The 16,191-nt window shown below is 36.3% G+C and overlaps 1 protein-coding gene across 1 annotated transcript in view; it reads left to right on the top strand.

The window, feature by feature from the left end:
- The first annotated feature begins 767 nt into the window (after positions 1-767).
- The window catches only part of GET4 (guided entry of tail-anchored proteins factor 4), a 419,684-nt gene continuing 404,260 nt past the window's right edge, over positions 768-16,191 (top strand). Inside the window, exon 1 of the mRNA XM_044089678.1 lies at positions 768-972. Within this exon, the coding sequence (XP_043945613.1) occupies positions 821-972 (152 nt within the window). The 5' untranslated portion in view covers positions 768-820. The remainder of the gene's footprint in view (positions 973-16,191) is intronic.

Here is a 16,191-nt window from a genome sequence, read left to right as displayed (position 1 = left end):
AAGGTACCAAGGGTGTGCAATGTACTGATACTACTGCCTCCTAGGAGCTTGTGAGGCTCACCATACCCCTAAGAGTGAGGGTGAGGTATCTATACAATGTGAAACTGCACACCCTTTTGTGCTTTACACATAAATAAAATATAGTTAGACCAGTGATATTTTTACAGTTTATCAAATAGTACCAAAAAATAACATTTTGAACATAAATTCGTATGCTTTTCAATATATACAATTACTCATACAACGTATATAATAAATATACATATTTACATTATAACGTCTGTACTGCAGCTAAAATACCCATCTTTGCTACTTGGAAAAGCTATCCTCATCAGAAGATGTTCACTCTATGATTAACGTAAAGCTCACAAAAACTGCCAGTTTCCGCGATCAAGTAAGCTTTATGTGTATATTAAATGAGATGTCTAGAATGTACTTTTATATTTCTTACATTGCTAAATTCACTGTTTAAACAGGTGACTCGTGTTGAAACAGTGAATTCAGCAATGTTAGAAATACAAAAGTACATTTTAGACGTTTAATTTAATAACACCTGCTATACACTGCATCAATAACGTGATATACAAATAACTTGTTTGATAGATACTGCTTCCTCACGGCGTCTTGAAGGACGGGCTATGCCAAGTATGCTTATGCCTGCATTTCCGTATATTGCTACAACGCCTTCCCCAGTAGCAGCAGCAGACCTATGACAAACACTTCTTAAGTGTATGACACCTTTGAGCCGCCGTACGTACTTTATAACTATGATAATGTAGCTAGACTGAATTAACGCTTCGCGTTCAGGGTTGTCTAAAAGATGGCTTCAATGATGGCGGAGCAGGAAGGGTTGAAATGTAACAGCGCCAGGAACCGAGGTGGAGTGCAGCGTGTTGAGGGGAAACTTAGGGCCAGTGTAGAGAAAGGAGATTATTATGAGGCTCACCAGATGTATCGGACATTGTTTTTCAGGTATTATGAGAAGTCTTAAGAGGCACAATGACTAATTCCAGACGTTTCTGTATTAGCAAAACGTAGTGTTGGGGGGCGTGGAAACGCATTCCTGGTGGGATTGGTGGCTAAAATGTATTGGCACGCCTTTTTTTTCGCTTTCCGACTTATGGGTGGTCCAGTTAATTGTCATTTAGTTAAAAAGTCAACATTAGGCTGTGTATACTAGTCAACTTATCCAAAATAATTGTGGGCTCTACTTTGATAGCCTGGCTTTGATTCATTTTTGGATAATATTACCTAGCATATTATTGTGTTTTATTACGGGTTTGTTAATTTTTTTTTGGTTTCTATGAGATAGGTCTAATTCTAAAAGTAGTTTTGCACTGGACGTGTTGAAGTTAAGCATGCACCCTTTTATTAAGCCAGCAACAGTAGATGCACGTTAAAACTGTCATGTAGAACTTGTGCTTAATACTTTTGGCTTGGCAGTAACTGACAGTACACATTCAGACTCTCTCACGAACTGTTTGGAGTGGCAACTTCTTTGTTCTTACGTCATTTTTCTTTAGCTGTACTTGTCTACCATGGTTTGAAGGGCTGCTTTCTATGTGCACCTTTTAGCAATGCAAGAGCGTTGGCAATTGGCAGACCTGCTACTCTGATTTCGTAGACGTACTGATATTTTTCGGAGTACCGATATTAAAATTACACATGAAACACACTTGTAATGTGGCATTTAGTTTGGTCCATTCCAGTCAATCAGGCATTACATAATAGGTAGCAACTAGGGTTATTGTTTGGTGGACCATTGAGATGCTTTCAATAACTATATGGTTAAGTGAGTTTCTCAAGGTTACACAGTAGGCAAATGAGGGTTGAAAGATATCAAACTACAGCAACTGCAGCTAAGAGCCTTAACCCTTTGCAGTAGCTGCCGATATTTACGTATTTCTTTAGCAGCTTGTAGATATCTACCTGTTTATTAAGCAGTTGTTGTGGTATCTGTTTGTTTTGTTGCTGTTAGATATTTGTCTGTAGCAGCTATTGAGTACTTCACTGTTTTATAAGAGACAGGAGACATTAAATACTTGCCCGTTTATTAGGTACTCATTGGATATCTGCCTGCAAAGCACTTGTTTGATGTTTGCTGTTTACTAAGCAGCTGGGATATGTGTGTTTGTTTAACAGCATTTGGATACTTTCTTGTTTATTAAGCAGATGTTGGATATCATTCTGTTTAATAGTAATTTGATATGTTGGGCTCCATCCTGTTATAACTGACCAGTCGAAGCAGCATTATATTATATGTTGTATCTTATTAATCCCAGGTTTTTATCGTTTGTTTGTATACATTAGAATAGAGTACCAAGCAGTTTTTGTGTGTGTGTGTGTGTGTGTGTGTGTGTGTGTGGGGGGGGGGGGGTGTTGTAAAGCAGTAGTCTATTACTTAACCAAGCATCAGAGGTTGTCTTCTCTTAGTGTCTCACACAATGTCAAGGGTTCAACCCAGTACTGAAAAGCATCGCAAATTAAGAACCAAACATTTCTTTATTAACGTAACCCTCTATTAAGTTCTAATATTAAAATGTAATGCTGGGAGTCCGACACTAAACGTAGAATTCCTCTTCTAATGTTCTGCTTCATATGTCCAGTTGTTTTTGACTTCTTCCTAGTAGTTCCACTTGTTTGCATGTAGCTTACTGTGGAAGCTTTTCAGTGCCTCTCCTAGTGTTTATATACTTGACATAATTTGAAAAAAATTATTTATATTATCAGGGTGGCTATTGAAATTTCACTTTCTAGTAAACCTCTATTTATTTATTTATTTAGTTAGTTAAGATACTGCCATTATCAAATTTCCTAGTGCTTTTTTGTGAATGTCTATTGGACAAAACGGTGTTTTGTCCAATTCTCAAGTTTAATAAAAAACAAAAATGTCCAATGAGCACCACCAACGAAGCAAACCTTTATTAAAGAAACTTGGTGCTTTCATGTAGCATTGAGTTAGACTTCATCAGAGTGAAATAAAGTTCAACCATGCCAGCTCATAAATGATCATAAAAAAACTCACGCCAATAAAGAATTGCATTTGCATATTAAACTCATTGTCAGTCAGCCGATTAAAATTAACAGGCTTAACGCCTAAAACTCCCTCGGTGATTTTACAATTTTCATTCTAAACCAGATACTGTAGCAGAAAAAAAAAATATATATATATATATATATATATATATATATATATATATATATATATATATAAAACAAAATTGTAAATATTCATAGATGGTGTGCAATGAAATATTTGAATAAATCATGAAACACTAAATAATAGTTGCCATACCTCTCAACGTCTTAGAGCAAGAAATCTGGAAAAAGCCATAAGTACAAAGGCCTAAAAAACAGAGACAGTTTTTTAAGTATTGCTCTTACCAACTTAAATAGAATAACAGGTTTTGCATTAGCATGAATTTTCTGAAGGGTATGAACTCAAACTCAAACATCTGTCATTTTTTTTCTAACTTTACTGTCTAAAGATTTGTCAGTAATTTGCCAGAAAACCACAATTTTATGAAAAAAATGGACCAAAATAGGAAACAAAAATCTGGACATTGTGAAAATCTGTACAATTGAGAGGTATGTAAGCTGCTTTATGCTTTAAAATACTAGAAATAGATATCATTCAATCCAGGCACCACTGAGGTATTTAAGCCTCATTTGCCAGTAAATTTTAGCAATGTCTCCGAATCTCCTCTCAGTGCCCAATGGGGCATCTATCACTCTTATCAGTGGCAAAAAAAGGAAAATTTCCTAAAATTTGAGCAAACTGCACCATGACAATAGAGGATGTTAGTACTTTTCTTTCTTTAAATGTTCAGTTATCCTAACTTTCAGTTTTCTGTTTTCCCAATGTAATAGTGTGGCAAGAGTTACAGGTAGCCAAGTATACGATGTGGCTAGTATAGCAATTGATCTTACCTGGACAAGAAATAGTTCTATCAAAATTTGAAACCTCGGCATGTGGACCTTCATGTATGTAGCTACATCGGTTGCAAAATCCCCATTTTTGCATTTTACTATATGTCAGTGGGAATCTCCCTGTAGCAGTCTCCAGTAAAGTTCTGATGTTCTTTCTCTTAGAATGTACAATAATTAGAGGACTGCCTAAACAGTTTGTAATCTCCTCTGTAAGTACAGCATCCCGATGTAATTTAATGGTATTGACGTATTGGTAAGTGGTAACACTGTAAGGGATTATGAATAGTGGGGTAGACCCATGTTCCCTGAACTTCTCTTTACAGGAACTTACCATATGTGTATCTACATTATAGACTCTATCGAGAACAATAGCATCACTGTTAAGGTTTAATATTCCAACACTATATTGGCATATATGGGGGGCACATGCCGTGCCCATAGCCACACCAGAAGTCTGATGATAGTAATCTCCCTTAAAATATAAGAAATTATTAGTGAGGGTTAGACTAAGTAGGGCTGTAGTAGCTCTAGCATCAGCATCATCAGTATTAAGGTTGGAATGTTCAGAAAGAAAGGAATGAAATCAGTCAAGCCCTATATCTTGGGAGATAACCAAAAAGAAATCCACAACATCAGCTGTAATAAACACAGTATTAGCGTTAAAGTCAAGGGTGTAAAATTTCCAACAAATGACAAGAATCTCTTAAAATGTATGTTGCTAGAACCAATACTGACTTACCTTTGAAGTCTACAAACTTAGCCAAGGGTTCAGTTTTTGAACCTTTTGCTGAAACTATTGGCCTTAATGGGGGATCAGAAGCATTTTTATGAATTTTAAGAATACCAAATATGTTGGCTGTCTGGCTTGGCCACATTTAAGTACTCCCAATCTTCATGTGTAATTTCCCTCTGCAAAACCATGTCCAGCAAAAAGAAATCCAATTATTAACTTCATTCAGACTCCCACTTCTTTGTGTGGATTCATTTGATAACACGGTAAACATTTTAGAAGAATAGTCAGTGCTATTTGTAACCACGACACCCCACCCTTGCCTGGCTTCATTATCTGGATACGTTTATCATTTGACAAAGTGTTCAAAGCGACCCTTTCATCATGACTGAGGTTGCCTTGGATCAACTTTATACTTTTGTTAGATTTGTAAATGGTACGAAAATGACCTTCACATATCTTTTCAAACACAGATACTAGTATATTAGAAGGTGGTGTGAAGGTACTTTGCTGATGTAAAAAAACATTATGGATGGAACCGTTGGTAGGTTTGTCTTGAAAAAATAGTTTAAGGTTCAAATCTCTAGTATATAATTTCAGTTGTGTTAATGCTTGCAGTATATCAATTTTAAAATGTGGATTAAAACTGAACCTTTTCTTGAAAAAGACATAATAGTTTTGGAAAAACATACATCAGATAAATTATAAACTTAAAAGTGTCTATGGTGGTAGCGGCCAATGGAGCATTGCATCCAATAATACAGGCCCTTATTGCCTGTATGGGTTCCTGCCTCTGCTTTTGCCCCTTCCCCGAAAGTTCCCATAAGTCCGTCTTTGTATGGGTTTCAGTTCGTGAACCACGGTTGTGATCCTAATGTCGACTTGTAAGTCTTTCTGATTGTTAGACTTGGGGTTTGCCTAAAAAATCACCTTCAGTGTCATCATCCTCATGAATGGTGTTAACAAAATCCAAATGGTTTCTATATGAAACTGTCCTATTTCGACAAGCCACATGTGGGACTGGATAGGCTTTCCCTGATTCATAATCAGTAGAGTCCATTTTTAATTTTTCTACTTTGCGTGCTTTGTTTTTGCTAATAATATCTACCTTCTGGTGAATACCATTTTATTGCAGGTTAATGTTGTGAAATGAAAAATATTTTCTAATGATCTTATTCAGTGCCCTCAAATCATTGTCTAACACAGCTGTTTTGTTATCATTTTCTTTCGTAATCATTTTAAGTAAGGTGATAGCTGTTTTGTTGTATAACTTCACAAGTTCAAAGTAAAAAGCTGAATTAGGCGCCATGCCATTGGGGCATCTCCATGCATGCGGTCCTTTGGGGGCAAAAATATGCCTAATTCGCACTGCAAAATATGAATTCTCCAACTTTAGATTTCAAAATTTTAGAAGTTTTTTTCTCAAAGTCTGGCAGTTTTACTGTAGTCAGGGAGTCTCCTTGATCAGTACCTGCCCCTGAAAAAAAAAGAAAAATTCCCTGCGTACAACCAGGTATCAAGATCTACCTCTGGGGAAGTACTGTGTCCCGATTGGTTAAAGTAAACTTCCTTGAGCAATATTCGAATGACCGGTCTGTACCACTTGAGCATAGGTTTGTGAGGGATTCATAAACAATTCCTGGCTGGCAAAATCATCTTGTTGGGCACCATTAAAACCAGAACCATTCATGTTCCCACGGCTCACATATTTTGTAAGTTGCATCAGGAGCAGGGGCAGGTCACCCGGTAAATTTGATGTCGTCCACTACACAACTCTCCAAGGTACACCAGAGTCGTCACAAGGAAAGCAAAAAAGTCAGCTGTAGAATTCAGCTTTAACACAGTCCTCTGAGAGAATTATAGTTCCACAACAAGGCAGTTACTCAAAGAACTGTAAATAAACCAAATGTAAACATTAATTAAAACTGAGTACTCCAGTACTAACTGTATCGAATTAAATATGCTTCTGTTATATTCCATGAAGCTAACACACTCCCAAAATATATGATCCTAGTTTCCCCTGACATCCTTGCCACGCTTCCAGCAATTATAGTTAACTTCCAGGCGTATCTTATATAGTTTGTCTGGAATATAAAACATACTTATGCAAACATTTCCGTGTGAATATCTGAAATTTTTTAGATTCAGTAGCTATTTTCATCATCTTGCATACTTCTTGTCACTCCTTTGTCGTCTTTCTGAAGCTGTTCCTTTTTGCCATCCTAGTCTTTGGCTCCAGTTATCATTCCATCTGTTCTGTCATAAGACTGTATACAACTTACTAAGCCTTTTTTATTTACTATTCCTGACCTAACTTCTATCAGCATCTTTACCAGCTCTGGTTGTGTCCAATCTTTCATTTGCCTGTCTAATATGCTTTTCTTATTTCTCATAGCATACCTTGTTAGCTAGTTGATTACCTTCCTGCATACTAAACTTATTCTGTATTTTCTCCCAAGACAGTCACTGTCTATTTTCTTGTTAATTGTTCCCAAAAGTGAAATTTCCTTACTAATCCTTTCCATCTCAAGATCCCCCTGATGTCCATATTAAAGGGATTATTTTAGCCATTTCTCTTGGTAAGACCTCAAACTCCCAATCTTTATACTGTTTTTACTCCTAAATAAACCCAGTGTCCTCTTTCCCAGATCAGTTAAATATCCCACATTATGTCCTTATTACAAAGTTTCCTATTCCCTCAAATTTTTAGCATCCAGTCTCAAATTCACTTGCTCTGTCAACAGATATTCCCATTTTGCAGTGCAATCACAGCTGTGTAAAAGATATTATTTTTACAGCTGGGAAGCTTGGTGGTATTCCTGCTGGTAGGGAATCGCAAGACCTCCCTTCTCTATTGGCAGTATCATTTTTTGTCATCTAGCCCTGGGGTGTTCTTTTCCAAACAAATATTATAATTTTCCTAAGATTTTCCCCATAAACTCTCTCCTGGGTCATAAATTAATGATTGCAAAAGACGTAGCACTAAAGATACCACAAAATCTTAAGGACTTTGTATTCTCTGATCCACATGCAACAGGATTAAGTCCCACTTCTTAATCTTTTCATAGATTTTCTCTCCTGTCTGTTCCAAAGAAGTTTTGGTAGTCTGTTTAGCTGTTTTGGCTAGCAACAACCCAAATGCTTTAAACTACAGTGGCCCCATGGTAAGGATGACTTTGCATCAGTTTCTGTAACTGCACATAGTTCATTCCTTAGGCTTTGTTCTTTTATTTATTCTGAACCCTGATGCTGATTTAATGTTTCCTAATATTCGGTGTCCTACATCAGTATCTGTGTCATCTGAAAACAAGTAATCTCCGTGGTATCCCCGAAGTCTCAAAACAACCCACTAAAGTGTAGTGGGTCTAAAAACAAAACAGTGTAAGAAACTTCTCTGTGTGGAAGATTTTCAGTCCATATATTTCTAGTTAATCACTGTATATTAATCAGATCAGACAATAGTAGTAGAAGTAGCGAACGTAAACTCGTCAAGTCAAAAAGTAATAATAGAAAATATATAATTCTACAGCATTACTAAGTATTCGAAAGTAATCCAAGCAAGGCAGGCAGTCTGTTTCCAGTCGAAAATCCAATCCATGTAAAACAAAAATAGAGTAATAATTTCCTCACAAGCTTTCTAAATATATATGTATATACTTTTTATCAGGCATGGGAGTGGTTTATTGTGCTGTAAAACAAAGTGTTATTGGTACACATGTTAAATTCACATCCCTTCCCCCATCAGTGTGACATTCGAGCTGGTCCTGCCCTACCTAGTAGCTGTCATAATAATATATAGCCCTAATGTACTTTAATGGTACATCTTATTTAACCAAATTATTAAGTCTGTGATTTTATACAAGGCAATATACTACATGGCTGGAAATATATCAGCCTTGGTTCATTTTGCGATCAAAAATTATATATAAATATATACATATTGCATGTAAAAATCAGTTTCTATTTTCATAACTTATTGTTAACAAAGATCGCTTTCGTCCTTCTAGACTTCTTCAGGTCTGTGTACAAGAACCTTAAAAACCTATATAATTGTATAATTAGTTATTATTGTTATTACCACCATTTTGAATAAAGTGGAAAAAAGAGAACCAGAAAAATATAAAAATAAAAAAAATATATGCATGATGATGGAAACGAAATATACACTTACATTTCAAATGATTTAAAATGGTATTTAAAACCAATTTGTAGAAAAAAAAATAAAATACAATTAGTCATGTAAACAATGTGGCAATTTTCTAAGTTCCAGTGCACTTTTAATTGAACAGTAGTAGTTTAGTCCAGGCTTTCTAAAAGAGTTCAGCTTTAATTGCCACATGAGTTCATGTTTCTCCAGAATATTCGGGATGTCTCCTTCAAGATCACCCATGTCTATGCGATCCAGGATCTGGAACTTAAAACCTGTGTGTCTTTTATGAAGAGAAAGGTTTTTGGCTAGTGCATTATTTTTACATCCAGAGCGGATTTCTGACAGATGACATGAAAATCCTTCGCTTGAGTTTATTTACAGTCTTGCCCACATAGAATGCATCACATTCATTGCACTGTGCCCTGTAAATTACTTTTTTCGTGTTACAGTCACCCCCTGCACTGGTTTTAATGATCTTCTTTAAATAAGGGCAATAAAAACTATCACCTTGCTGTATAAATATACTAAATGTACAATTAGTTTCACATCTTTTTTAGTGCTTTTCTCACATGGTCTAGGTTTAAATTCAACAAAGCTTCTAATATTCCTGGCCTTCCTATAAACAAATGATGGGGCTTCACCTAAGATGTTAATCAGAAAAGGGTTTCCTGTGACAATGTCCCAGTTTTCTTCAATAATATTTTTGATACTGTGATAATCCAAAGTGTATGTCAGGATGCAGCTATTTTTGCATTTGTTATTCTCTGTGGGATTACTTAACATTTTTCTACTGGGGAGGTTGAGTGAAGGTGCTTCAGTCCTTTTCAGTTCTATAATGGGTTCCAGGATGTTTTTTAACATCTGACTTTCATAGCCTCTCACTAGAAAATCATTCTCTAAGTTGTTCAGGTTTCTCAAAAATGGTTCCATCTCTGTGGTAATTCGAGCTAATCTATAGTCTTGGGATTTCACTACATTATACTTGGTTTTTGTAGGATGTAGACTTTTACTGTGGAGTAATAAGTTAACCCTCGTTGGTTTTCTGAATAGATCAGTGGTGATTCTGTTATTGATGGTGCCACTGTAGTTTAAAAAATTGCCACATTGTTTACATGACTAATTGTATTTTATTTTATTTTCTACAAATTGGTTTTAAATACCATTTTAAATCATTTGAAATTTAAGTGTATATTTTGTTTCCATCATCATACATATATATTTTTTTATTTTTATTTTTTTCTGGTTCTCTTTTTTCCACTTTATTCAAAATGATGGTAATAACAATACTAACTAATTATACAATTATATAGGTTTTTAGGGTTCTTGTACACAGACCTGAAGAAGTCTAGAAGGACGAAAGCGATCTTTAACAATAGTTTATGAAAATAGAAACTGATTTTTACATGCAAAATGTATATGTATATATTTATATATAATTTTTGATCGCAAAATGAATTAAGGTTGATATATTTCCAGCCATGTAGTATATTGCCTTGTATAAAATCACAGACTTAATAATCTACTTAATAATTTGGTTAAATAAGATGTACCATTAAAGTACATTAGGGCTATATATTATTATGACAGCTACTAGGTAGGGCAGGACCAGCTCGAATGTCACACTGATGGGGGAAGGGATGTGAATTGTGTACCAATAATACTTTGTTTTACAGCACAATAAACCACTTCCATGCCTGATAAAAAGTGTATATATATATATATATATATATATATATATATTTAGAAAGCTTGTGAGGAAATTATTACTCTATTTTTGTTTTACTTGGATCGCTTGTCTGTGTACTTAATAAAGGATTTTCGACTGGAAACAGACTGCCTGCCTTGCTTGGATTACTTTCGAATACTTAGTAATGCTGTAGAATTATATATTTTCTATTATTACTTTTTGACTTGACGAGTTTACGTTCGCTACTTCTACTACTATTGTCTGATCTGATTAATATACAGTGATTAACTAGAAATATATGGACTGAAAATCTTCCACACGGAGAAGTTTCTTACACTGTTTTATCTGTGTCATCTGCACATAAAGCAGTCTTCTCTTCTTCCCCGACCTTCCCCCAGCCATTGATCCCCATTTAGCTTTTATTATTTTATTTTATTTTTTTAGCTAAAAGCAGTAGAGTGTAAAAACTGGAAGAGATAGGGGCATCCTTGATACATGCCCTGTTAGCCTTGCATTTATTTTTATTACTGACATTGACTCTGCATACAGTCACTGAAGTAGCTATACAGATTATTCCTTTAAATCCCATTAACTATAATATCTTCCTTAACTATTTTCAACATATCCTGTTGAATTCTTTCTCTTCATCTAGACTCAACAGTATCATTTGTTGCTGCATTTTATCTGTCTCAGCTTCTAGAATATGTACCCTCAAAATGCAAATGTTCACCTTTTTTTGACAAACCCACGTTAATCATTTTTTACCGATCTAGGTACTATCCTTGCTAATCTGGCTACCAAGTTTCTTAAAAACACTTTGTAATAATGAAGTAGTATTGAAATAGGCTGATTTTTCTCCCCCCTCCTTCAGCAGTAGGGTTATAATGGCTTCCTATTTCCCTAAATAATGCATGCCATTTTGGGTACTGTTTTGTACTTGAGCATTTTCTGTAATTCTGTTGGGAGCCCATTTCTGCTTACAGATTTTTTTTCAAATGCATTTCAGGTTCTCCCAAAGTAAGAGGTTGTGTAAAAAGATCATTCTCTTTCTCAAAAATCCTCAGAATATCTGCTCCTTCTAAAAGAACTCTTCAGTCTCTGCTGCCAATCATTTCCTTCCTCCTTTGTATTTAAAAAACACAAAAATGCTTCCATTATTTCTCTAATTTTTTCTGTTTTGTATCAATGCTGTTTCCATTTTCCATGACTTTATAATACAAGTCTGTACGTTCATCTGCCTCAGCCTCCCTGCTAGTACTTTCTGATATTTGGGGAGTTATAAAACAAACTTATCAATGCTTGATTTCTGTGAATCTTTTCTTTCTTTCCTTCCAATATTTTTTAAAGCTAATTTCTCTCATATTTCTTGTTTGATTTAACCCCTCCCCCTTATCCTGCAAATCTTTTGTTTCTGTAACCTCCAGTACTCCTTTTCTTTTTTTTTTTTCCGCTTCCTCTCTCACACCTCCGCCTTTTCTCCTGTCTCTCTTTTGATAAATTCCCACTTCTGTGCTTTTGTCCAGGAGTGGTCCAGGATTTCCCTTGTAAAAGTTTTATTGTATTGTAGTAAAGCAGGGAAAAAAGTTAGTCTCCAGTGCCATTTTGTATAATCCACTCATGACTTTTTTTGGTCTCCAGTCCTACCTGCGTAGGATCTGACAGTAGATGAAGGTATGTACTTGCCTTCCCTGTTAAATGTATATGTTCCTTTGAAATATACCATCTGTGTAATCTAGAAATAATGCTAAACTGGAATGACTTAAAAGTTGCTTGTTTCAATGTAGCCGAAATCTTTCCCTCGTCTATAAAACTATAAAGTTTTAAAGTCTTCTTCTGTACTAAAGACTCTTTCCCTAACATGTCTGCTCGGGCCTCCCATTAAATCTTTTTGTTCATAATAATAATCCAGTCACCCCCTAACAGCATTATTCCCTGCATGAAATCCACTACCTGATTAAGAATTGTCTTCATTTCTTCTGTTCTAATTTTAGGTAGGATATAAAAATTTGCTATTGTTATTCTTTTTTTCCCCAGTATCCACCTAAGCAGCATGTCTCCCTTGCGGGTTAGCTTTGACATTCTCTGTTCTGAATGGGAGCGCTTTTTCCTCTCAGTGCCAACATTCTCCTTTTCCTGCCTTCCAATGCTTAAGCACCATATCCTTCCAAATCCCCTTTTTAATTGGGTTTTCGTATTCATTTATATATGTGCTGTTACGACTTTTAGAGCATGTAATGCTCTTGTACATTTACCAGCGTCAGTCAGCCCATTAACATTCCATGATATAAGTTTTAACTTCAGACATATTTATTTATTTGTATTTGTTAACTGGGTAGTGTCCGACTAGGTTGAAAAAAACAGTTTTCAGCAGAGACCCGGGGAGAAAAGCTCCACAACAAAAACAGCATTATTAAGGTACAAGCAGTAAACTTAGTTTAAGTAGTACATTGTTAACAATATGTAAATAAGCTTAACAAAATATGATAAAAGAATGCAGTATAAACCTGCATATTTCAGGCATACAGGAATATTAATTTTTTTTACAATATATATGAGGTACATAAGTCATGTAGCTTTTACAAGGTGAGTCACTTCTGACCACAATTGGTCATGTAGTTTTACAAGTTAGGCCATCTGAAGAAACGAAGATTAATAAAGATAAGACAGATAGTGCTCACCTCACATAGGGCTATCCCACTGTTTAGGCTGACGTGGGAAAATGAGGAAGAATATTAGTTGGGAGCAATACAGGGGCATAGCCAGTTATCATTTAGATAGTCTTTCAGGGTAGTTTTAAATGTGGACAGGTTGGGGTTTTTTTTTAGTTATCTGTTGAGGAAGGGTGTTTCCATCTTTGTCTATTTTATGGGAGCAGAGGGAGTCTCCGTGATGGTTGTGAGACTGGGTTACTTTTAACATTAGCTTGTTGGATGACCTGAAGAGTCTACAATTTGTGTTTGGCTATACTAGGTTTGATAGAGCTGGGCAGTAGGTAGAGTTGAATATGATTTTATGGGCAAGTGAAAGTTGTTTAGTAATAATAGGTTGGGAAGTTCTAGCCAGTTGAGATATCAGAGAGCAGTGCAGTGGTGTGTTCTGTGGAGTTGGTTGGTGACAAACTTAGCTATTCTGTTATAGCATGAGTCTAGTTTATTTAGGTTTTTTTTTTTTTGCTCAGAGCAGTATAGGAGGGTGGGTAGCAAGTGGGATCTTGCAGTGGCCAGTCTAGCTTGTTGTGTAAGGTAAGGTTTAACCCTGTATAGAGCGTCAAGTATAGAGTGGATTTTTTGATAAGATGTGTTTATCAAATTTTAGTGAGTCCTCTATGGTTACCCCTAGCAGCTTGGTGGGTTTGATTTTTGTACTCTTGTTAGATAGTATGGAGAGGGATTGGGTACTGGGTTTGGAAGATTTATTAGAGAAAATTTTGAGCTTGGTCTTATCTGGATTTAGGATGAGTTGGTGGCTAGTGAGGTACTTTTCAGTGTCTTGGATTGATTGCATTTTGTGTTGGAGTTCTTGTGGGGAGTGGGCTGAGCAGATAAGGGAGGAGTGTGTATTGGATGACGGTGGCATGTTGGGTGGCAGTATATAGGTTAAGTATTATGAAAAAGGGGCCCAAGTTTGGAGCCTTGTGGTACCCCCGTGGTGACTGGTAATAGTGGGAGAGGCTGTTTGCCCATTTAGTGGCCTGTTGACGGTTGGATAGATAACTGTGAAACCATGTTAGGGGTGTGGTATTGAGATTGTAAGTGGCAAGTTTGTTGAGGAACAGCTGATGGGACACTGTGTCAAAAGCTTTTGACATGTCTAAGAAAATGGCTAACACTAGTTGTCCTTCATTTTTGAGGTGGCGAATGGTCTCTTTAAAGGTTATGAGGGCTGAGTTAGTACTTTCTTTAGGCCTGAAGCCATGCTGGGTGCTGGAGAGTAGGTTGTTGGTAGTGAGGTGATTCATGAGTTGCTGGTGGATACGTTTCTCTAGAATTTTGGCAAGGGAGACAGAATGCCAATGGGATGATAGTTATGTCTCTAGATGGGCCGCCCTTATGAAGTGGTATGATATGAGAGATTTTCCATAATTTGGGAACGTACTGTTAGGAGAGAGAGGGGTTTATTAGTAATGATATGGGGTAGGCGATGGATGAGGCAGCTAGTTTTAGATATTCATTTGGAATTTGTCCGGCACCTAAGCAGCAGGGTTTTATTTTATGTAGGAATTTTTTATGTAGGAAGTTGGAATGTGAATAAAGGAAAAGGAGTTTGTGTCATTAGAGGTAGGGGATGGTGGGATTGTTTTTGTTGTCTAGGAAAGAAGTAATAGAGTTGATAAAGTGGGAATTGAATTGTGAGGCTAAGGGCACAGAGGAGTTAGTAGTGAGGGGAGCAGGGGTAGGGTTTTTTCCTGGGGTTAAGGAGGTGGTTGATATTCTGCCAGAATTTTTGTGGATTATGCTGGTGGTTTTGTTGGCAGGTGAGGAAGTGGGTTCTTTTTTCTTTGATGGTTTTCTTAGCGTGGTTTCCAAGCTGTTTGTAAAGGGTGAGATCATTATTTTTGGTCATATGATATAGTGACCAGGCCTTATCTCTTTGTTTCATTAGTTATACACTTAATTTAAATTAGTACATAACCACTTGGTCCTCTTCCCCTTCAAGAGCAACTTTCTTTCTCTTCCATAGTTGAGAAGTAATCATTTAATACGGTTTTCCCTACATTTATGCCAGCCAGAAAAAAAAGACATTCCCCCATCACTCTGTAACCCTTCAGCATAAAATAAGCTGAGTAAAACAGTGTGCATAAAACAGGGTTAGCTCCGTAGGCAACGGTCTATCCACTGAGCACTTACGAGCATCTGCTTGATTTCATTGGGATAGGGTTTATCACCTATCACTTCCATGCTGTCTGTCTCTGCTCTCTTCCTAATCTGTCTCCTTCCCCCGAAGGGAAGGGAGGTCCATTTTAATGCATACAGCCAGCCATCGCAAGGATTATTCACCCAAGCCCTATTGCACTTCTCAAACCTCACCTTGCAGTGGTAACTTGCTTTTATAAAACTTTATTGCCCCAGTCACTTTGTCATAGTCACAGTTACTGTGAGGGCACTTAATTTGTAAATCCCTGATAGAGATGCTGTTTGTTTGCTCCAAATCTGGCATCATCACTGAGGGTTGCACTCCTTCACAAGTGTTCGTAAGCATAACCCCCATAGCAAAATAATAACCTCAAGTTTACCTTAGAGCCATGCTGAATAGTGAAATACTTGTACTGTTCTCCAAGACACCAGATCCATCTATTTACTTTAGAAGTGTAGGCATCTGTTGAAATACCACAATAGTGAATCTACAATCATTGACTACAACTGGACAAAAACCTATAATTGCTGAAAAATATTTTGTCTTTTTTTGAATGGGGGGACAAGCCCCCTGTGCCCTTCATACCCCCTGCTAATTATACCAACATAACATATATCAAGTGCAAGATCACACTACAGTATATTATACGGAATATACAATATACGGTATATTCCCCCATCCCCAATGTACCACAGTTTTGTAGTGAAAAAGCTGGTATATATTTTTTTCCTATCAGTTGTAACTGCTCTTTCACATGTCATTGAGCAGACTATACTATATATATATATATATATATATATATATATATGTGTATATGTATATATATATATACTCATTCAT

This window comes from Protopterus annectens, chromosome 12.part0, assembly GCF_019279795.1.
Source record: "Protopterus annectens isolate FY-2018-M chromosome 12.part0, PAN1.0, whole genome shotgun sequence".
NCBI classification, from domain to species: domain Eukaryota; kingdom Metazoa; phylum Chordata; order Ceratodontiformes; family Protopteridae; genus Protopterus; species Protopterus annectens.
The sequence above is the reverse complement of the archived record's forward strand: the minus strand, read 5'-3'. Positions and strand labels throughout refer to the sequence as shown.